The sequence below is a fragment of the Melopsittacus undulatus genome, chromosome Z (genome assembly GCF_012275295.1).
Source record: "Melopsittacus undulatus isolate bMelUnd1 chromosome Z, bMelUnd1.mat.Z, whole genome shotgun sequence".
Taxonomy (NCBI): Eukaryota; Metazoa; Chordata; class Aves; order Psittaciformes; family Psittaculidae; genus Melopsittacus; species Melopsittacus undulatus.
Genome location: NC_047557.1, coordinates 97,616,779 through 97,641,060, shown reverse-complemented (window position 1 = coordinate 97,641,060; position 24,282 = coordinate 97,616,779). Strand labels below are relative to the sequence as shown.

Sequence of the window (24,282 nt, the reverse complement as noted above, 5' to 3'; positions counted from 1 at the left end):
CTTATTGACTTGATCATCTGAGCTAGGTATGTGTGCAACCAACCAGACAGACAGTGTTCTGTCCTCATCTTTTCTTTGATCATCTATCCTAGGACTATTTGTGCTTCTCAATGCAAATAAAAACTTTCCTTATTATTATTTCTTACTATTTCTTTTCTTACATTTGGTGCTGTGTAGGTTAGCGATTTGATGTAATAAAAATATACATATTGAAATAAGGTTTGTACTTAGGAACACAGACTAAGTTCTATGCATTTTTTCCATAGAAAAGCTGTTAAGACAGCAAACACTGTGAGAACACTACACAAAGCAAAGAACAAAAAAAAATGCTTGCGATGATAGTCTGTATGAGAATTGAACAGAAAATTACTTTTCAAGCTTATTTAGAAAGCTCTAATCTGTAAAATGATCATGTTGCTATAGTTACAGCCAGGCTTAGATTTAGCCTTTAAATAACAATAGCACACAATTACTGCAGTGTGTACACATCTGCACTGGTAATCAAGGTTCTTAAGAGGAATGATCACAACAACAATTGCAGGACAATGTTTAAACCTGAGACAGCTGAAAAAAAACATTCTTTTGCAACACTCTCCTATGAGAGCAGCCTTTCACATCCTCTTTACAGGGTAATAAGTATCCTGATTACTACAGGAAACTAAATTCTGAAAGACAATTAACTGTGCCAGATTAATCAAAGAATGAGGTGTATGCATTTAGAAATATGACCTTACTCTTTCGAGCAGGTGTGCTGAATGAAGTCAGTCAAACATCACACGGGAACAAAGATGTCTCTGTAGCAGAAATGGGATCACGTCCCATACTTAATATGCAAACTGTGCTCCAGAGCAATTCCCTGAATTGCCACAAGACTCTTTGGAAGTAAGGAATAACTAAACCTTCCTTACTGCAGGTCAAAAAAAATGATAAATGTTTTCCACAAATATATGTATACTTTTTGGTTAAATGTTTTTGTTTATTAAAAATGTTGTCTTTTCATTAAAAGCGGTAAAAAATATAGATCTATTATGCTGGATTTAAAAAAAATATTCTTTGTTCTTTTCTTTTTATAGTTTTCTTAATTGTTTAACTTAAAGGGAGAAAAAGGAAAACAGGGAAACAAAAGCATTTGCAAGAGAATTGTAGCAGGATTTTTCAGAAATTCAAAAGGTTAAATCTGATTTTTTTTTCTCTTATTAGAATCTGGACAGAGCATTGCTTGTGATAATTACAATGCCACTGTACAGTGTGGATCAGGAGAAGTTATTCAAATTAGAGAGAGCTTCTATGGACGGAAGACCCCCCACTACTGTGTATCGGAGACTCCTCTCCAGGATGATAAGGATGAAGACTGTAGTTGGATCAGTGTCAAAGATGAAGTAGCAGGTAGTATGTTATGGTACTGCTTGCCAGAAGCATAGAGTGATTGCCAAAGTTCCTGGTCCATATAGTACTTTATCTTGTAGTTCAGTAGAGTTAGTGAATGGGAAAGTGGATTATTCCTAAAATGAAGGGAATCACAGAGAACTTCTGGCATAGAGGAGGTTCTCACAAGAGGCTGGATAGAAAGGAGGGACTTTGTGAGGAGCAAAGAGAACAAGGGTGGACCTGGTTCCTCTTACTGTGTGAAGAAAATATGGGGTCACACCAATTCCCCAATGGACTCACTGGGAGATTCTAGGTTTGACAGAGATGGAAGAGAATATATCCACACAAACCTAACTCCAAACCAGGAGGGGTGACAATGCTGGCACCTACAGAGACACAAAGGCAGGAGGGATCTGATGCTGCTACCATGTGCTGTGTACACAGCACACTGCAGCTACCAGGCTCTTCTATCAATGTGACTATGGCCTGTCTCTATGGTGATTCTTTGGGCTTTCAGCCAAAATTAAACAAAACATGTAACTTCTTTTACCCTCTCCAAATCCAATAAAGTGGGATGGTGCTGGGAAATACCAGGCCATAAGGAACACAAAAAAGTCAAAGTGATACTGGGAGCTTGTCTAGAAATCAGTACCATGGTATTGCTCCCCTGCCCCTTTTTGTTTCTGTAATCGTCTCTCACCTGAGTTGTTCTGACAAAGACAAAACTCAGTAGTTCATATAAAATGATCCTTCTTTCCAGGCCAGTGTCACGGTCTTCAGGCCTGCCAGGTGGCAGCAGATGGCTCATTCTTTGGAGATCCTTGTCCAGCTTCCAGAAGCTATTTGTCCATTCAATACCACTGCAGGGAAGGTAAGTGGGAGAGAGCTATCAACCCCAAAAGCCTGTTCTGCTATTTGCTGTAACAGTGTGACCAATGATACTTAAAAATGACTGCTCCATCCTCAAGGAAGAGCCTGGAGAAGCAGTGACCACTAAAAATAGGCACAAAAATGTAGTGTCCCCGTCCTAACTGAGGGGTTGTGATAGGATGCAAAGACAGGAAGTAATCACATAAAACACACTTAAAGGAGATTATGTTCAGAAAGAAGAGTCTCGATCAGTAGATATGGAAAAGAATCAGCTCCTTGTCACACCACTAATACACTCATATTAGCAGCAGTATCAACTCTGTTTTGAAGACAGCCTGCTCTCAAAAAATGAAAATTAATTGCTTCTGTAAGAAATGTAGACAAAACAATGGCAGTGAATTTTTGCATTATGTGTTACAGGTCTGCAACTGGTTGTAGCAGATACGTGCTTTGTCTTTGAAAATATCACGATCAGTTTGACCTGGTTGCTCTCTCCATACTCTGGCAACATTTCCTGCATTATTAGCACTGGAGATGGACACACCATTGATCCTTACTACCCTCTAACGTAAGATATATCCTTCCTGTATCATCAAACAACCAGTAAATTTTGTTGCTTTTTTATTGAACATTCCGAGTTTCTTAAATAAGATGTCAAAAATTAAGTAAATTGATAATAGACCATACATACAAGACATTTGGATTCTACAGAAACTTGTTTTGAAATTAACACAGAATTATATGTCAAGCTGCCAATGACAATCTTTCTTCTGCTTATATTTTGACAAGTGATTTGTGTTTCTTACTGAGAGAATTTATTCCAGATCCTAAGACAAAAAACAACTGAAAACATGTGAGTAATTGCCAAAGAAACAAGAAATCACAGATTTTTTAAATTAAAAGAGTATTTTTTTATAATATTTAAAATAATACAATGGCATTCTGGAGGGTTGTGTTTGTTGGTTTTTTTTCTTGTTCTAATTGCATAAAAATTGTGTCTTTAAAAGATCAAACATTTTTCTGCTGGATTTAAAAGTTAGATTTTGTCCTGGTACTAGGAATAACAGAGAATGGATCTAGAAATTAATTTGTCTACTAGTGAAATCTTAATTGAGTCAACTAGAAAGGTAAGAGTAGAATGAAAATTAAAAGGTAGTAACATACTAGAAACAGTTAAAATAAATGTTCTGTCAAGCTACAGACAAGGGCTCGTAGCTGTAAAGAACCTGAAAAAAAATCTTTGATAGCGAGCCTTTACATATTTTATTATATTTTACATTTACTAGCTGTAAGCAGAGGCTTGTTGCTCTTATGGGAAGATCTTTTACATCACCTACTAAGTCACTCACAGTCATGCCTATCTGTTTTCTGTGTCCAGTCTGAAACTCGCTCCTAAATTGTCTTTTCTGGTCTGATCTTGTCCTTGGCATGCTCTAAAATGAAACTTTTTTCTTCACTCAAACAGCTAATGAAAAATACGCGTTATCAAGGATGATAGGCCCTGATCTTTTCTGCATTTGCTAGGTGGTACCATGATAAGATGATGAAGAGTTCAGAGAGAATAGTGTCAGGAATAATATTTATTTGCCTTCCATGGTGTATGTCATTCAAGAAGGATATCCTTAGGTCCACTGCATTATCTCCCTAAGCTTGTTAGTAATAATAGCAGCTACCACAGACTTCATACCCATTCATCTCCTATGACTGGAGCTGCACCAGACCCAGGAGTGAAGAGATATTTTTGTTGCCTCTTCATAGGCAAGTGTAGAAGAAGCTGCACATAAAAGAAATAAAAAACCAAGGGAGTGCTCTGACAACGTGCTGAGCAGCTTCCACTGATTTATCTAAGGGACAGTAAACAGCAAGTAAAATAAAGAATAGAGAATTAAGATCACTGTTACATGTCTTAATGTGCATAGTCACATGTCTGTGCTCAGAGCCCAAATCACAACCCAGATCTAATGTTGCATGTTACTGAACTGTAATCTACCTACTTTACAGCACGATCTACCTACCCTTATAGATATGCTTTGAGAATGACCACCTCAGTACACAACTTTAATGACTCTGTAGCTGGGATAAAGCAACATTCTTCAACCCTAAAAATTCTACATAAATAGATGAGGGATTACAGCGAGAGTGCTGAGTCAGAAACTTGGGAACTATGACCACTGTTAGTACTTAAGGCTAAGGGCCTCCCAGGACAGTATTTCACATCAAGCAGCTGTTCTCTTTCTATTCTAGACTGGTCAGCAATGTCACATACAGATACACATCTCCTGGGGAGTTTACTGTCTTTGCAGAATGCACCACCAGTGAGTGGCATGTGCTGGCACAGAAGCTGGTGACTGTTCGAGATAAGATGGATCGACTGAGCATTACTGGGTGCTATAGCCAATATGAAACTGGGAACAGCTCTCACTGCCGTACACTGTATGGGGAGTTGTTGTGGATTCAAGTTGAACTCAATGGAGGTGAGAGTAATTATCTGCATGATGTAAATGCCAGGATAAACATTACACCACCCATGGGATAGAAGCAGGATTTTCATTATGCAGAACAATGCTTCCTTTTAGTGAATGCTTTCCCTCTAATTGTTATATTCCTGCAACTGCATGCTCAGCTCCATTGGAGGGGTTCTTTCTCAGGGCTATTACACCACCTCAACCATAAGTATAAGACCTTTTTTCCCTCTACACAGAGATGACAAAGCATGAGCATAACTTTAGTCACACACATGAAGCAAGTAAGAATATTTTCATATTTCAAGATAGGAATCCATAGAATTGCTTCTCTCAGGGTATGAGGATTCCACACTGAGCTGATCACATTTGCTGGTGTACATTTAATTCCTGGAATCCACATATATATGCTTAAAAATAAAATTCAGCAGCTTGTGCTTGAATTCTTTTGACTGCCCTAACACTCCTGGCAGAAAACATGACAGAATTCAACAGGGAGACTAAAGGGGCACAAAAGCACTTGAAGTGACTTTATTAAAAGTGACTGCATTGCTGCAGTGCTCTTTGGATTCCTTTACAATACCTGAATGCTGCACAATCCAACAGCCTATTATTCAAACTGTGAGAAATCTGAACTGTCTTTTTGCAGGCAGTGGAGTGACCTACATCATACTGGCAGATAACATGACACTCACTGAATCCAGTGCTAAGGAAGGAATTGTCCCTCACAATCTGACACTTGACAGCACCTCTCAAGAGCTTCTAGGCCCAGGGATACATCAGCTGGAAATCCAAGCATCCAGCAACTCAACTGCATCAGAGATCTCTGAGAGCATTGCTATTCACCTGATTGAGCCAGTATCTGGTCTCCATGCTGCATTAGTTTCTCACACTGTGCAGCTGGGGGAGGATTTGGAGGTGAATGTCTCTGTGTCTCATGGTGCCCCAGATAAGCTGAAGTTTGAGGTGATTGGATCTAATGAAACTCACTCTCACAAAGAAGATGGCCCTCACGGGGAACCTCGGATATACATCATTCCCATGCACTCTGAAGGTACAGCATGCTGACATCTTCTGTATTTCCAAGACACTCACAGCTGAGAGGAGTTCTCGTAAGCAGCATCCTGGGGTAGGGGGTTACAGTACAGCTGAATTTGGTAGCTTTTCTAGCTGCTCAAACTTGGTCTCCAGAACAGTGTTAACAGCACAGTCTTACCCACTTGTGAGCAAATAAACTAAACCAGCAAATGGGTCTCCATACAGGGACTGAAATCAAGGCTTCACCTGATTTTTGCAGTAAAAATGCATGGTGCACCAGGATTTCTTTTTTCATGCCACGGCTGGTTTAAGTACAAATGATGACATTTTCCTTAATCACAAAGTGTTTTCCTCCTGTTTGTTCATATGTGTAACTTTTTGAGTCTACACACCTTTGCATTTTACACCACAGTAAACAATAATCTGGGAGATCTCAGTAGAGATAAAGGGGAAATTTTCTCTGTGTCAATCTCCAACACTTAGTTTTTATTGGACTTACGAAAAAGCTTTTTAGTAATTTTTTCTTTCCATTATTGAAAAATCAGAGTCTTTAAAATGTGAGATTAAGGAGATTGTCCTTAAAAGTTAATTCAGTGGCAGATGATAAAAAGGTTTCTTCCTCTAATGAACTATGAAAATCCCATGCCAAAGCTGGAACACTAAAGCTAATCACCATTTTATTTTATGTTTTAAAATTATTCAATATTGAAAGTGTTACTGGGTCTCCCTAGGCCCATCTGAACGTCCCTTCCCTTCAGACAGAAATTTTCAAACAAGACAGCTGCTCTCTCAAGATGCCTAAGCTCATTTGGACTGCAGTATTTGCACATCCCTAGTCTCCTGTGTGGTAATATCATAGCCAGCTGACAAAGAATAGCATTGCAAGTCCTAAAACAAAGGCAGCTGAGTTATTAAAAAGCTGAGATAAAGAGGAATAACACTCCTTGCAAAGCCTTTTCAGCAGTGGAAACTCATCACAAAACTCTCAAAGCTACTAACAGAAAAGAATAGTATTTTCTTCAGGAACTGGATTTTATATCCTGAACATGATGGATTGGTCCCACTGCTATTCTTAACTGGCCATTTGTCTTCTCTAGGTACTTTCCTAGTGAAAGTGGTGGCCATGAATGCCTTCTCAAACATGAGTGTGGATCTTGGGTTCATCACTGTGCTAGCAAACAGTTCTCATAAAGAAGGTAATTGCATTAATCTGGCAGTGCTGGGTTTGACCACATACATGTCTTTTTGCAATCAGAACATTTCATGGAGCATTTATGGTTTGCATCTAGTAATTGCTTTCCTTCCAGTAACAATGCTGAAAACACATGTGGAGGCTTCTTCCTGATGAAGGCAGATTCTCTGGCTTTGAAGTTGTCGTAAATTGTCATCAGTCTGAATATGTTACACATCACACATTTGCAGGTTGTGCTAGAAATAATTAGTGAAGTTTACAGCCTGGGAGATAGCTCTGAAACCAGGAAATACTTGCATCACAGCAGTCTTGTGAATTACTGTCAGTAAATGCTTCTAGATGGCTCATCCTTACATTTACAAAAGCAGATTATACCAGTAATATGGTAACTTTAGTACTAACCTCACTGATACTTTTCCTGTGCTTTCCCTCATTTTTACTTTGTACATATATGAAACTCCATCATGTGAATTTATTTTGATTTGCACCATTACATTTGAAGAATCAGGATCATCTTTTTTATAGCATGTGACTAGCTGCTTGTTGCAATTTGTCCTATTGTAACTAGGCTGCTTATCACAGTTCTAGAGTCTGATTCTTACAGCACATCTTTCAGACTGCAGGTCATAAAATCCTGTGTCTTTAAGTCACATTCACTGAAGATGTCTGAAAGCTTTATGGGTACCACTAAAATATCTGGCTCTTTTTTGTATTAAACAGGTTCTGTTAAGGAAGAAGGCATCTCTGAAACAAATGCCCAAAGAACAACTGTAAGCATTATTTACAGGTTTTTCTTTAAGATTTGAATGCTTAGAAGTTTTTCTTATCAGTAGAAGTGCTGCATGAGATAATGAAAAGAAGTATCTGTAGTATGCTCAATCATGAACTAGATTTTCTGTGCCCCATGTGGCTTAACATAAAATCTCCAATAAAAGCCTCTGAGACAAATGTGTTTACAGGCATTCAATCTACAATTCAGAGCAGACTGCAAGTAACAATTACAAGATTAGAGAAAATTAACTCTTCACAATGATTCAGTTTTATAAGTTGCAATGTGCTTAGATGAATTTCTTTAATTATCTACTTGAATAAAGCAAAGCTGTCTTAGAGGGGCTATACTTCAAGCACTTTAATGCATTAACATGTTGTTTCTAAGGGTTTTCTGCTTCTGTGCTGGAATTTTCAAGTTACTCTGCAAAAAGGAATTTCCAATTTATGGCAAACTGAGTAACTAATGATACACCAATTGCTAGCAGCTGCAAAACTTTAATAAAATTATTAAATGGCATATTCTCATAAAGGTCTAGCTTTTAAGTATAACACTAGCAGACAGATGTCAGCTACAGAAGACATGCTGCTTCACAAGATGGCATGATGCTTTACAGATTGCCTGTAATAATATATTGCATCAGAGAGATATAAATCTAACTCAGAATTAAGTTTATCACAGTTTATTGCACAGAAAGACAAATTCAGCCATCTCCTCTTTATAGCTGTAATGTACTCAATTCAGGTAAAAAAGGAATGTAGTAGAAGAGGTACTAGAAAGCAAGTGATTGGCCAGGGGTTAAAAGTCTTGGTCCAGAAGTGGAAAATTGAGATGAATTAGTTTCCTAAGTACCTGCATTAGTTTTGAAAATGGAGCTGGGCTCCTGAGCCATTTTGCATTTGGGAGTATTTTGCCACAGAAATTCTCTGTGTCATCTGCTCTTATTCCCATAGCTTTTACTCCTGTTCTACATACAGGGAAATAGAATTCAAAGTACAGATCTGCATACAGTGATTTGGAGTTTAAACTTTAAGACCTTTTTCATTACAAAGAAGTAAGATACATGATTATATATGCTCCTGTTCTAACTGATATTTACTTATTATTTAGGATCACAAAAGAAAAAACAAAATATATATTAAACCAAGTCGCCATGTGGATCCTTTCACAACTGTTACACTTGGGTGGCCAGACAACAGTAATTCCAGTTTCCTTTGGTCCTGCGGTATGTGCTTTTCCTGAACTTTACACACCATCTTCTATTCGATGAGTAACAAGCTCACTATCATGTCAGATCATGTGAAAATCTGACTAAAGGATGGTTTACTTTCTGACTTTAATGTTTGCCTGTACTGTACATGAATGTCCTTCTACTTTACCCTGGTTTTGACACTGAACTAATTATTCTATATAATATGGATTAATACTCATTGTCTTTTCCCAAAGGTTTCATTTTTTCAAGAGCTGTCTAAGCCGTCACCCTCATAGCCAAGAACTAATCCCAGATGACTTACATAGTTAGGCATTTGCAAGGTACATGTGTCTCCATAAAACAGCAAAAATTAGCATTAAACATGATGCAAAAGCTTTTCTGGCTGAAAACTGAGATTCAGGACATCTGTGTTCCGTCCCCATATTTATCCCTGATCTCATGTATTACTTTGAAGAAGTCAGTCTGTACTCTGAAATCTGATTACCCACTCTTTAAACTGGGACTTGGAAACTTGTTTGCTCCATAAATTAGTTTGAAACCTATGGTAGGGAAGTCCTTTATAAGGGACCTGGGATGTTATGCCTATTCTAATTATAAAGGTAATGTTTGTGCAGGAACTTGCTGGCCTGCGTGGAACAAATGTGTGCAGCAACAGATAATCCTAACCAACCAAAGTGAGGTGCAAATCCCACCTTCCTGCCTGCCTCCTCCAAAATCAGCAGTGACTGTCACAGTTACAGTCCAAAACCATGGCAATGAAGAGGGGCAGGATGAGCAATGTCTCTATGTGACTGCAAAACAAGGACTGCAACTGGAAATCAGGTCTGTTTTAACATCCAAGTGTTCATTGCTTAATATTATTACTGCTCAAAAATAGTGCAAGGTCACAGTTACCAATAATTGCAATAATAATAAAGTGATAATGTACTTACTGTTGTAGACATATTTTAGAAATTATCATCATAGGAATTAGAGGCAAAAGGGGCCTTGCTGCATCTTCCCGTCCATATCTCTGAACAAAATCTTTTTATAAACTGAATAATATTCTTCCCAAAACCATTTAAGGTTTCTGACCCCGCTATATCCTTTCAATGTTGGATATTTCCATATCCAAACCTCGATGAAATAATGGGAATAAATGCCTAAGATATATCTGCCATTTGTACTAGACACCCAGATACACATTACTGCCTTAAAAATACTTGTTCTTCAAGCCTGTTTTATCAAGAGTCTAGTGCCTTGTTAGAGAACAGTGGCAGTTCAATGATCTACTCATATAATCATGTAAGGAGCTTAAATAGAAGCAGGCTTTGAGAGCCTGAATCTGTTTTGTGACTTAGTTTGCGGGTTCTGGGCCACAGTCATGTTGAAAATGAAGATGAAGGTTCCTAAAACTCTTGCTTTAAAATAGAGTATTTTACCATTCGCAAGCCATGTGTCATTTGTCTTGTATTGCAGGGCTTTTGCGGAGTAAGACCAACCAGCATCAAGGACTATGACATCTCACACAGTTACCCCCTGTAATACCATCTTACTTCCTTACAGGTGTGAGGCAAACTGCAAGCCAGTGAATACTAGTGAGGATGTTATTTTGAGTGTCTCTGGACCGAAGGATTCCCAGGCCATATATTATAACTGGTATTTAGATAACACATTCCAAACCAAGGTGAGAGCACCACATTCACCAGAAATACTGCACACATTAAAACAAATATCTATCCTGAGGGAAAGCCATAAGGGTGTTATGTTGTCAAATGGATTCTCTGCAAGTAACAGTGACAACTGAGACAAGACGGTTTCTGGTCTGGGAGGGGTTACAATGATGGGCACCTACCACCCTGCTCCTGATACATCACAACAGAAATCAGAGCAAAGTGTCTCTAGTGTCATGTTTTCTTTCCTCTCTGATTTTCCAGCCTATGACTCTCCCTCCAGCCTGTGGCCTGACTGGTTTCTGGCAGAGCTCTTTGAATTTGCTTCAAAGCAACACATCCTTGTTGAGAATAAACTGCTCCTTCTTGCAGACACAGGGAGAAGCTTTTCAGATTAAAGTAACAGGTAAGGGCAAGCAGGGTTTTTCAGACTATCTTTGAGATAGTCTCTGCTGTTGTGACATCACACTGATGTTACACACACAGAGCCTTGCTGATGAATATGAAGTTAAATTAGTCCACAAGTTGAAAGGTGTTACTTTATATGTGGGTTCTTTAAAATAATTAAGAGCTAAGTTTGTTCAGGGCTATTGCACAGCAGGACAAATTCAGTTTTCTTACTCCAAGCTGTTAATAACTTTGTTAAGGCACATGTGATAATGAAGCTAAATGCAGCTTCATAATGCAAACACTACTATGTTTATAAGCAGGAAGTTCTTTACTGTGAGGGTGGTGAAGCACTGGCACAGGTTGCCCAAAGAAGTGGTAAATGATCCATCCCTGGCAGTGTTCAAGGCCAGGCTGGACAGGACCTTGGGTGACATGATCTAGAGTGAGATATCCCTGCACACGGTAGGGGGTTCAAATTTGATGATCTTAAGGTGCTTTCCAACCCAAACCATCCTGTGATTCTATGCTGTTAATAGTTTTTTATTTCTTATGGCTTATTCGGTAGCAGGATTTCATTTCTGATTAGGCCCACCCCGATGCTCGTGGTGCCTGCACAAACAGCATCACTGCTAAGCAGGCTAGATTAATGTCTGAAGATCGGTGCTGCTGAGGCATGATCAATTGCTGACGCTCTGCTCCTTCCACTCCCAGCAATGACTCAGCGTGGCTACGGGGAGGAAACATACCTTGTCAGCACCGTGCCTCCGCCCCAGATCCCCACTTGTACTGTGTCTCCCAAGCAGGGATCAGTGCTCACCATGTTCACAGTCTCCTGCAGTGCTCCTTGCTTGGCAGGTTCATGCCAATCCAGTCACAACAGGCAGCTCACATACTGCTTCTACCTGAAACCAAGTAAGTCCTGAGGTGAACTGTTTGACTAACTGCTTCTCCCTGTTCCTAGCAAGCTCTGTTACCTGATGCAAGCAAGAGCAAAAGCACAAGCTGCTCTGCTCCCAGGGAGACTAACAGTTGGGCCTGTATGGAGCTCATCCAGAGTCCCATGTTTAAAGACACATTGGTTTTAAACAGGAGGCTGTTTAAAAACATACCAACATGCATGGTATCTGGTAGGTGACTCCCTCTTTCCTGTTTCAGATTCTCTCCTGGACTGTGGTCCGGATCCTGAACTCTTCCCAGTTTATCTTCCACTTGGAGAAGAGAAAAATGATTTCATTTTACATCTGACAATTACTGTTAGCAACATCTTTGGAGATACAGTTCAAACTAATGCTTCAGTGAAGGTACACAGTAGAATTGCTTTATTTCAAGACTTCTCAAGTAGATATCTAACCCACAATTCACTTTTGGAGCTTATTCCTATTTTATATGTTTCACTTCCTTCTTAATGTGCCGTAATGACCATTTTCTATCTAACAGAGACTATTCCCTGTGGACTCAAGGCAGCCAAAAGAATCTCCCACTGTCCTTTTTCTAGAGTAAAGTTTAAATGATCTCTTTGGACATTGAGCAGCATAAGCTGTATTTAGTGAGACTGCAGCTATTCTGTGTAGACCCCAGAAAACTGCTTCTTCCCCAGTGCTCAAGTAAGATCATCAGACCACTAAAACTAAACAATTAAAAGCTGGGGAACACAAAGTTTTCTGTCCCACTGCAGCAAGGCTGTCAGTAAGATGATCGTGAAAGGAGTTCAAAGATAATTATAACAGTGTTGGCAATGTTAGGAGCATATCTGATTTCTTCACAGGTTGGACATGCAGATACGATTGATGGGAACCTGACCCTGCAGGCTATTGTATCTGAGAAGGCAAACACCATCCTGAAAGACAGCAACAACAGCATGAGTCTTTTCCAGCTGTATAAGTCAGTGACCTCCATCCTTAACCAGGAGAGCCAAGAGGAAAGTTTTAACATATCTTCACAGACAAACACACAAAAAGAGGTCAGCCAGACACCTGTTTTCTTGCAGTACAGTGCAATATAATGGAATGTTCATATTCTTTGACAGCTCTTAAGTAATAAAAAGCACATATATCGCCACCTGAAATCAATGGAAGTTTCAAGTTTCCAGCATCTGTCTCAGTGTTTGGCACAGGTTTCAGCTATTTTTCACTATTTGCCCACATAAATAATTTGGTTTATCATCCATCAGTAAAATAGTTTATTCTCAATTCTTATTTCATTAATGTAAACTAATTTGGATGGTGTTTGAAAACTTAAAATCAACTTGATTTTCCACAAACAATTTAAATATTAATAAAATGGCCTCTTCTGTGGGATAAATATAATATCTAATTTTCCCCAAAAGTACTAGATGGCAGGTAATTTTATTTTGTTCATTTAAGCTACCAGCTTATTCTTCAGTTACAAGCTTATTATTTGCACAGTGCTTTGAGTCCTTCAGATTAAAAGATCGAGAGAAACGCAATGTATCCTTCGGTTATGATTCATTACTGGAGTAACATCAATCATGGCTCTGGTTTCACTGGAAGTGGCATTTATAAAGTAATTCACATACATTAGTACAAATTCTCACAAGTAAATCTCCTTGCTATTAATGGATGTTAAATATATAAATTCTCCATACTGGAAGGTAACATAAATCTCATGATTACACAGTTACTAAGGCAAGTGGCATCTTGTCAGTAGACCTAATATCAGTTCAAATGATCCTTGTTGTGGAGTCTTACTCTACCACATAATTTACAGCAAGCCTAGCTGTCAATGTACAGCATTATTTGCACAGTCCTAATTAACATCTTATTCCTTTGCCTAATTATGCCTTTTCATCCAAAGCTCCGAGGGCTGATGCTGACAACTCTCTCTGCTGTTAATGTGACATCAATGCAGACTGCTCTTAAGATGTCAGAAGTATTGAAAGAAATCACTTACAGGAGTGAAGAGCTGTCTGTCTCAGCACAAGTAAGAAGCAATCTATATTACACCTTCTCACACTAACAGTATAGACTCTATTGCACCCTGCTGACCTTTGAAGAGTTTCAGTGCCTTACGATTATCTGTTCTTACCCATTTTTTCAAGTGCACCAGCATGTGTATTTTGACCAGAAGGAAATATATTTTTGCTGTATAGAGTAAGTGAATTTATTCAGATATTTACTCAGATATTTATTCTACAAGTCAGGGTATAAGCATCTTACATTTTAGGATACATTTTTAGATAGAAATCTTCACTTAGTCAGAGGCTTGTTAGGATGTATGTTTTATCTTGAAGAAAAACTGTCCAGCAGTGTTTATCTACAATTTTCCAGATCCATTTGTTCCTGATCCATGTGCTGTCACAAAATGAATGTAACAAGCTGTCAGTGAGGCAGGGACTTGTCAGCACTCAGGAGAACTGGGCACAAATGCTCAGATTAGCCTCATGAAAGTATTTCTCGAATGTCATGGCAACATGGCACTATCAGTAGATTATGCTATTTATGCATAAGGAGTGAGTGAGCACATGGGAGGACAGAACAAACTGTTACTGGGGAAGTTTCACAAACATGCTGGCAATAAAAGGAGCTGTCCTGATTTCTGATGTATTATACAGTTGCAGCCAGACAATGGCTTGGGAGCATTTCAGCAGTATGTGGTTAACTTTGGCAAGACAAGAGCATAGCTCAGATTCAGCACTCACCCTACAGGAAGGCTGCTAAGCATTTGCAGACTGTGGGAATGGCTATGTTCAAGCTAGCAATGAATTTGCTTGGCTCCCTCACCATCCTGGGCTGAAAGTTGGCCAGTGCTTTCACAATCACAAAGCAATCACTGGCTGCATTCAAAGGCACCAGATACAAACTGTAAGACTTATTCTCCCTTGTCACTCAGCACAGCATAAGGCCAAAAGTATTACTTGCTGTTAATCCAATTGGGTTTGTGACAACTGAGATTGAAACACCCAGTCACTTGACATTATAGTGGTATTTTTTGATACATCACTCAAGAATATAACTTAATTTACAACATTACTGTATATCTAAACTGTATCCTTGCCCAGTGTTTGATACACAAGCTTCACTCAGATGTTATTAATCTTGATTATGGAGTAAACTTGTAGAAGCAGGCTGCATTTTTCACGTCTGTGTTATGTTTTAGTATACCACCTAGTATATCATCTTTATTGGTGTTTGAATATTACCCCAGCACAAATATTATAATAAAAACAGCATTAGCCACAAATAAAATGTAATTACCTATGTTGCAATGTTCAGTAAATGACACAAGTATAACTTCTGTCATTTATGGCACCAACATATATAAACTTTTCCCCTTGTTTCCCATGCAGGTGGAAGCTAGCAACATCCTAAAAGGTGTCAGTGCTTCCTTGCTCACTGTAAACACAGAGGACAGTAGAGATGATCAGAAGCTAAAAGATGCAGCCAATTACCTATTTAATGCAGTGAGTAACGTTCTTAAAGCTTCTGTAGGAACCAGAGCTGTCAACACTTCAGTGCCAGAGGGAGAACAGGTAATTTTGCTTTGGTTCAGGTTGTAGTGGATTGTTTGTGTGAACATTTGCTTGCTCTTGAGGGTCTGTAAGAGGTCTGCTGGCTCTCATATTTTTAAATTGCCACTGGGTAGGGGTCATGGTGTCCCCATGATGGACTTGAACATCAGCCAAAACTCTGCAGTTAGTTAGACCTGTTAGACTGAGGTCTGCTACCAAAGATGATAGAAGCCTCTTAAGATTTGTTACATTTAAGGCTGAACAAGACAGAGTACCAGAGAACAAAGCAGCAGTGTAGGACCTCGAATGGATGACAAGCACACACAGATGTTTTTCAGATCTTATTCTATACCCTCCTTTCCCCCATAGTTCAGGGAAGCCACGGGTATTCAATATTCCTGAGTAGATCCACTGCTTCAAAGCTGGAATCAGCTCTGGTTGCTGCTTACACTTTTCCAGAAAGCCCACTCTGGTTTTCTATGCAGAATTATGCAACATGTTTGTTTTGTCCTGTCCTTTCTCTCAAAACATGAATTGTCACAGTTTCCTTTGTGTGACTGGGCATATTTTAGGGTACGTACAGTTTATTAATTTTCATTTTATTAATTAGCATTACTGCAAGGGAGTAGGGCATGAAATAAATCTAACCTGAAAGAAAAGGTTATGAACTGTTCAGACTCCCCTGGGATAACACACTAATAATACACAATGCATTCTTGCTTCTGCAAGTAACTAAACCCTAAAGTTTGCTGCTAAAGGGCATTAGTGTTCAGAAGTACAAGAACATATTGAATTAAATTGATGTCATATTTGTAGTGCTTCAAATTTCGTTGTGTAGAGGTATAAAGAATAGAACATAAACGTAAAAGCTGTAAAATATTTATTTCCTGTCTGCAATGTTTTAATAAGAATTACAGAAATTGAATTCCTCATTGATTGGAATAACTTTCTCTAAGTTTAAGCAGCACATCACCAAGTTTGCCAGCTTTGTAAGACACTGAACATCAGTATTTATTCCTTAAAGTATGTAAAGGATGTAATGTGCCTTTTGATGATTCTGAAGAGCTCTGTTACAAGTTTTAACTTCTAATCCTGTTCCAGAGTTCAGTGTCTCACCAGCTTCTGAACACAGTTGAAAATCTACAGAGTGCCCTTCTGTTCGGTAAAGAACCAGATGATGAACCAACAGTCCTTACCACTCCCTCTGCCACAATGTATACACACAGGTAACAGTAACAGTGTCTCCCACCCATGCTCCTCCCAGTTAATCAAATTTGCCCAAATATTCATTATATGGCCCTTAAATGGAACCACCCAACTAAATATGTAGCATAATGACAACTTACATGACAACAGAATGTTTTTGTAGTTTATTTGACAAAAGTGCAAAGAGGCTGTCATTACTAGTAACAGCTCGGACTCTGATTAGCTTCAATAATACCATCTTAGAAATTCTCATTCTGTGTCTTTTTTGACCAGTAGAGAATTTACTACTATTTCCTGGATGAGGCAGTACTCACTAACCTTTGAAATAATGCAGAAAATTCATGTAATATCAGTTAAGCTTTCTTTCTTTCCAAGTTTCCAATAGTGACATGCTATGCAAAATTGTAAGCAGCTTGGCAGAAACAAATAAAAAAAAAATAAAAGAGCATCCTAACAAGCATTCTTCATTCCCTATAATCATCCCTAAATTGTTTCCCGAGAGCCTGGGTTTCATCCATCCACATTTAACTGTATATTTAAATCAAGAGCATGTTCACAGAGAAACAAGGTACATCTTTCACAGGTACAAGCTGCTATCCAGATATACCAATTCCATCTTTATTTTTTATGCTTCTGTGGTAGCATTGTGTGGAATTCAGATTAATGTGCAAAACATTTACTGGCAGAGTTAGAAATAGTTCTGCAACTAAGTTATACTCGTGGAGTTAGAAAGCTTTTTCTCCAGATATGAAGTCCATGCTATTGACGTTCTTTTCTGTTGTTTGTTCCTTCCCTCTACCTCCTCTTTCTTTTACTTGCTTGCCTTTAACCCTAAATGTACAGGTTACAAACAGAAAACATGGATCGCACATCCATTAGTATCTCCAACTCCAGCTCTGCTAGCTTTACTCTCCCATCTGCTTCCTCTCTCAGTGTTTCAGGAGTTGATGATGAAACAGTGGATATAAGGGCAAGTAAACAGCTTTTCTCTGAATCAATATGATACATAACTTACATTTGTAATCTAGCAGTTTTAGAATCTTTTCTCCTTTTACAGTAAATACACAAACATATAAGTCATCCCTCCTGTCATGCCAAGAAAGTAATTTGAAATATTTTTGGTCAAAGAAGGCTTCATTTAGCTTAATTGCATGAGGTTGGTTCAGCAAGCTAAGGAGAAAAGCTTAAATTCCCCATTCCATCAGCCCCTCATATACACCCATGATTCATACATGAATGGCTAGACGAGGCAATGGAATGAATCAACACCTATAAACCTATTTGCTGTTTGTTTACATCTCATGCTCTGTGCAGGACACAACAGCTCAGAATCCATGTCACCATTAACACTAACCTGCAGCAATCCTGTCTCATACAAGCTAGAAATAGGTGAGTTTAAGGAACTCAGATCCTACAGAAGACAAAAGTTCTGCAGATATCCTGCTAATAACACATCCCCCATCTGAACTGGGAGGCAGCGTTTTCCCCCTCAGAACAATAGACTTTATATTATTGCCATATTTTTATAATACATTTTTAAAGACCTCTCTGGTCGATCTGACACTCTCAGGAAATACCTGCAAAAAAATTATTTTTTGCACTGCAAGTTTTTCAGCTGTGCTAGAAAATGCCCAGAGCCCACTGAAATCAATGGGAAAACACATCCATTGACTTACCTGAGCACTAGAAGAGGCTCCTGAATTGTTGGACCAATGACTGTAACATACTCTTCCGTGTATTGCTATCACAGCAGATGCAGACTTCTGTTCTTAATTCCAAGAGGGGTGCCACAGACTAGCTTTGGTGCAGTTACTTCAAAAAAGGCTTACGCAATTGTGTTTTGATATCTGGTGTCTAAAAGGCAAAAGGGTCACAACGAATGGACAACAATAAACATTGTTGTACACATAGCACAGTTCACAACCAAAATCACTTTCAAGGTTTGTGTTTAACCTGCCTCTAGAGATATGGCAACTTCTTATTTAAATCTGGATGCAGGCCTCTTTTAGGTTAAGTGCTGTTTGGGTCTAAGCTCAAGCTTTCACTATTCAGCAATTTAAAGTGTGAATATAAGAAATATGGGCAACAGCTCAACTGATTATTAGTATCTTGCCAACAGATGGTGAGCTTTGCCACGAATCCCTTTTTCTCCAGTGACACCAGTTTTGACGTTAGTGGAACAGTGGGAGGTCTAAGTCTAACTGGTCTGGATGGCTCAATGATACCAGTCAGCAATCTCAAAGAGAACATTGAGGTAAATGCACTATTTCCTATTCCTTTCCCTCTTTTTTAATTTTTAACTTTTTCTGTTAATGAACAGCCATTTATGTTATCATCTTCTGTGAGATGACTGCAAATGGTGGTAGTGTTCATTACATCACATAACAGAACGTTGGTCTCTGCATTTGTGATAGTGGATTTGTGTGATGTGCCAAATGAAATAATAGGTATGTCTTTTCTTAAAGAGGAGGTATCTTATTCTTCATTTAAATGGATGTGAGAATGCTAATGGTTGTAGAAAAAGAGTCTAGATTACAGTCATTCCAAAACACAATGTAATGCCGTATTTCATCATCCACCAACTATGTATTTATATTACTACTGTTTGAGTGTCTTAGATGATGTATAAGCTGACATCCAAATCATTTGTACATGCACTTCATGTAGCCAGTGTTTCAGTCATAATCTCAGTTTTTAGCTGAGAAATGCATCACGGGTCATAGTCTTTGGGATGAGTCTACACAGGTTTCAAATTAACTTTTCAGAGGTTAGCTGAAAGTACTGAGAAAATTACTTTGAAGTCAGTATTTCTGATGGCCGTGCTGTCCCTATATTATGAAAAAAGATAAGCTAGCATGTGGCTTTATTGTGCTCACAGATAATAGAAGCAAGATGCTTTGCTGTATTCGAAACTATGTCTTTTTGTTTTAAAATAGATAATGTTACCAAGGCTTTCAGCAACTCAGGAAGATAAGATTCTGTTAAATCTGGGCAATTTCAGCACTTTCCAAGTCAATGTTACCTCAGAAAACACATCTATAGTCATCCACCTGGAATCTGAACATGACATTCCACTAATACTCTATTTAGGGTATGCTTATCATCCAAATGAAACTAACTACGTTTTGAAAAATCATCTGTTTTGTAAGAAAACCGCTGGAGGTAAGACAACTTGTTAGTGACCCACAGACACTGTGCATTCTGGGCTCATACAAACAAAACACATTCATCACCCATAGCAAGCCAGGTACAGTCAGTGCGGGGAGTGCTCATCCATAACCTAGCAGCACATGCATATATTTGCAGAATGAACCTTGACCATGAGTTCAGGCATCTGACTGGAAAGAAACCTCTCAAAGGAGTTTCAATCTGTCATGCTTCAGGGTTCTAGTCTCTAGTATTATGTTCTATTAGTGTTCACTAACAGAAGCAAAGGGTGGGATGCTTTGAACAATGAGTTGCTAAGAATCATTTCATCCCTGTTTCTTCAGTTTGTTTATTTTATTATATGCAATAGGGCCACATCCTGCTTCTCAGCATTTCTATATATACATCAACACTAAAATATTTATGTTCAAGGTGAGACAAACACCTGGGTTCTTAGCCCAGAAGAACTCATTTTTGGAGAGGGAACCTACTATTTCATGGTTTTACAAGATATGGGAATGGATTCCACAGCCTATGACAGGCTAACTATAGCTGTCACTTGTTTTGCATCCCGCTGTGTGTTTTGGGATGAGCACCAGTGGAACTGGAACAGCTATGGATGTCATGTAAGTAGAGCCATATAAAACAATGTTTATATTACACTCTTCAAAGCCAACTATTATAACTGCCATCTTGTAGTAAAAAGATAGCACTGAACACACCATAAAAAAAAGATGATTCTGAGATGTTTAAATAAACGGAAGTTTACTCATACTGGGCTAAGCTCCAAATGACATTTCTATTTCAATTTCTTGGGACTGGATCTTTTATAAGAAGAAATAGGACCATTCTGACAAGGTTCTATTACATTATAATGCCTTCATCCAGCTGACATTAGAACTAATATTCCTTATCGGAACCAAGCAATTAATTTCTGTATAGTAGTTCTTCACAGTAACTTACCAATCTCAGCACTGTCTTTTCATTTGCTTGGTAAGTTATCTAATACTTTGAAGTCAAATATTTTATCAGGATATTTTTTTCTGTTATTTAGGTAGGACCAAAAACAAACCCTAGAAGCACACAGTGCCTCTGCAACCATCTGACCTTCTTTGGGAGTTCCTTCTTTGTCATACCCAATGCTATAGATGTTAGCAAAACTGCACAGCTTTTTGATACATTTGTGGACAACCCTGTGGTGGTGACAACCGTAGGATGCATCTTTCTGATATACGTGCTTGTGGTTATTTGGGCTAGAAGGAAAGACATCCAGGATGATGCCAAAGTAAGTCTTCAGCTAATAAAGACTGAATGTATTTAGGCCAATTCCCACTTCGCCTAGCCTGTTTTAATAGGAAGTCTTCAACCAGTCCTACTCCCTTCCCTATAATTCTGTTTACTAGTAAGTATATGTATTGTTTACAAGATGACAAACTCCTACACACAGCTTTAAGGAATTCATACTTACAGAACAGCTAACACACTACTTGTATTGTGTCACTCTGTAGGTGAAAATCACAGTACTGGAAGACAATGACCCCTTTGCTCAGTATCGTTATCTTGTGACAGTTTTCACAGGACACCGCCGTGGGGCAGCCACAACCTCTAAGGTATCAATGGCACTGTGTGGTAAGACAGTTTAGGCACTCATTTAGAAAACTGTATGAATAATGGAGCACCTGAGGCTGTTAAACAGGACAGTTCAAATGGAACATCTAATCCACAAAATCCTTAGATTTGATGAAAACAGGAAGAGCATGACAGAGGAATAATCATACATAGGCTCAAAATGTGCAAGTCCTCATTTTGCCATCTTATTCTCCAGGTGACTCTCACCCTCTATGGACTGGAAGGAGATAGTGAGCCACACCATCTAACTGATCCTGATACACCAGTCTTTGAACGGGGAAGTGTGGATGTTTTCCTACTCTGTACCTTCTTCCCTCTTGGGGAACTACAGAGTATTAGACTGTGGCATGATAATTCAGGGCATAGCCCATCCTGGTAAGTGGAAATCTGGAGATCCTGGGAAGTAAAGATCCACAAGTATTTTTTTATAAGAATAACAGGTTTTCTTCTGTAGCACTTGATAATTATTCTTTCTACAGTTCTAGAAAGGAAAGAAGTGTTAGTTTCTCATTTTTGCAGGTCAAATCATAACCTAAACTGCAGGACCAGGAGTGCTTTCCATATCCTGTGTCCAAACAGGATGGGATGTGTTCTGTGCCTTACAGTTTAGACACAGCCATAGAAGCCAAAGGCCAGAATGTGTCCTCCATAGTCCTATTGAGTTCTGATTTCACACAATTCAGTTACAGATAAGTGTGCCCTGTATGTTTGTTCCAACAGGTATGTAAATCGAGTATTGGTCCATGATCTGGCATGGGATCAGAAATGGTACTTCCTCTGTAACTCTTGGCTAGCTGTTGATATTGGTGAATGTGTCCTAGATAAAGTGTTCCCGGTTGCTACAGAACAGGACATGAAGCAGTTCAGGTACCTTCTATTTTATGTACATTTTTTTTTACTCTTGATAGCAATCAGTCTAGAAAAGCAAGTATGCAAAAAAAAAATCACACTCTAGATAAAAATGAAAACAAGGGAGGTCTTTCCATTGCCCTCAAATGGCTCTGGACAAGGAAAAGACGAAGTATGGTTATGTAAGTCTAATAGTAACCCTAACAGTAATACCATACTGGAAATGTTGGTGTTAAAGGATAGTCTGATAAGACCTATAAAAACCTAAACATCTTCTCTTATGTGTAATTTCCCTAACAATTTATATAGAAACTGTTCACAATTAGCTCACCCTCCATGGTGAGGCCAGAAGGAAAGGACATAAGTAGCTATGACCATTCAACACAAATTCAGTCATGATATTTGGTAATTTCTCATAGTTGTTATTTCTTCTAATAATGTCTAGAAGCATGAACAGGTCAGGATCCTGAACTACTGCATTATTCTTCCCCCTCTTTTCTAAGTATCCATTTGATTTCCCTCTCCTCTTTCCCAGCAATCTGTTTTTCATGAAGACCTCCAAGGGTTTCCAAGACGGACACATCTGGTACTCCATTTTCAGCCGCTCCCCACGCAGCTCATTCACAAGAGCTCAACGTGTGTCATGTTGTTTCTCACTGCTTCTCTGCACCATGCTGACCAGCATCATGTTCTGGGGAGTGCCAAAGGATCCAGCTGAACAGAAAATGGATTTGGGTAACACCCTTCACCATTGCTTGGGCAGGGAAATAGAGGCAGCAGAATTTAGAGGCAGAACAGTTGAATAATTTGGTCCCGAGTTTATTTTTACTCATCCCCTCCATTTGATCTTGACAGGAAAGATAGAGTTCACATGGCAGGAAGTAATGATTGGCTTTGAGAGCTCCCTCCTCATGTTCCCCATCAACCTGCTCATTGTGCAGATCTTCAGAAATGTACGACCCCGGCCAGGCACACAGGGGAGAGAGAAGAAGCCGGGAAAGAATGGACGAGTGTCTCCAAGCCTACCTCCCACCCCACAGGTCACCCCGGCTGTCTCACTCACTCCAGAGGCTGTGATGAAGGCAAGTCACTATGGCTGCTCCCTACTGAGTCCTGCACTGCCCTCTGCTGCCATGCACTACCCGATATCCCCCGTTTAACAGCAGAAATCTTCCCTGAGATGCCTTCAGTCTGAAGCAAAAAGCCAACTAGTGGTGCAAAGCGCTCATTTACCCATCTACATGGAATCCCGGCTTTGTTAAGATCTGCCTATTTACATTCCAGCCCTGACACAATTATTATATGTAACCAACATCATTGTATTCAGGGGTTAAAGCAAGCATTAAGCAAGACAAAGGAGATAATGAAAGGTATCAGAGACTTCATCTTTCTCATCTTAGGTTCTCAGGCAGGTAAGCTGTACTTCTGAATGCTGTCCTGCTGAACTCGTTGAAATCTGCCTGTCACATCCAGCTCTGTAGGATGTGCTATCCCTATCTATTCTGGAGATTTTAGCAATTACTGCAACTTCCAGCCAGTGGTGTATTCAGATCACATTAGCTTAAGTCACTGCAGCCAGAGTTACTGCTGTGTTGCTGCTGTCTTTTCTAGGACATAAGAAGAATTGCCAACTCACTCTGTAAAGCCCTGAAGACTCCATCTCTCACTTCAGTACCAGATCTTCAAAAATCAACTAACATCAACACACTTCTGGCATTGGTTGAGGACATAATCTGCCAGCAGAACAGAGCTGGGCAAGAGCTTTATGATGACAGCAAGAAGGATGATCCTATAATTGTCACATTAGGTGCTATGGATATACAAGGTAATCAACACAATGTGACATGCCTACTGAAACTTTTGTAGTGAAAATTATGGTCATCATAGAGTTCATAGAATCATAGAATAGTTAGGGTTGGAAAGGACCTTAAGATAATTAAGTTCCAACCCCCCTGCCATAGGCAGGGACACTTCCCACTAAACCATGCCACCCAAGGCTCTGTCCAACCTGGCCTTGAACACCACCAGG

The 24,282-nt window shown here is 39.1% G+C and overlaps 1 protein-coding gene across 1 annotated transcript in view; it reads left to right on the top strand.

Annotated features, from left to right (window-relative positions):
* The window catches only part of LOC101876300 (polycystin-1-like protein 2), a 41,059-nt gene that overhangs the window by 2,712 nt on the left and 14,065 nt on the right, over positions 1-24,282 (top strand). Inside the window, 28 exon segments of the mRNA XM_034073116.1 lie at positions 1,201-1,386; positions 2,129-2,239; positions 2,659-2,806; positions 4,483-4,712; positions 5,350-5,754; positions 6,836-6,934; positions 7,651-7,700; positions 8,810-8,924; positions 9,527-9,734; positions 10,458-10,578; positions 10,829-10,970; positions 11,666-11,866; positions 12,110-12,255; positions 12,720-12,914; positions 13,769-13,894; positions 15,261-15,443; positions 16,524-16,648; positions 17,472-17,598; positions 18,748-18,882; positions 19,565-19,772; positions 20,166-20,401; positions 20,830-21,060; positions 21,284-21,385; positions 21,601-21,779; positions 22,125-22,271; positions 22,789-22,988; positions 23,109-23,335; positions 23,865-24,078. Of these exon segments, the coding sequence (XP_033929007.1) occupies positions 1,201-1,386; positions 2,129-2,239; positions 2,659-2,806; positions 4,483-4,712; positions 5,350-5,754; positions 6,836-6,934; positions 7,651-7,700; positions 8,810-8,924; positions 9,527-9,734; positions 10,458-10,578; positions 10,829-10,970; positions 11,666-11,866; positions 12,110-12,255; positions 12,720-12,914; positions 13,769-13,894; positions 15,261-15,443; positions 16,524-16,648; positions 17,472-17,598; positions 18,748-18,882; positions 19,565-19,772; positions 20,166-20,401; positions 20,830-21,060; positions 21,284-21,385; positions 21,601-21,779; positions 22,125-22,271; positions 22,789-22,988; positions 23,109-23,335; positions 23,865-24,078 (4,797 nt within the window).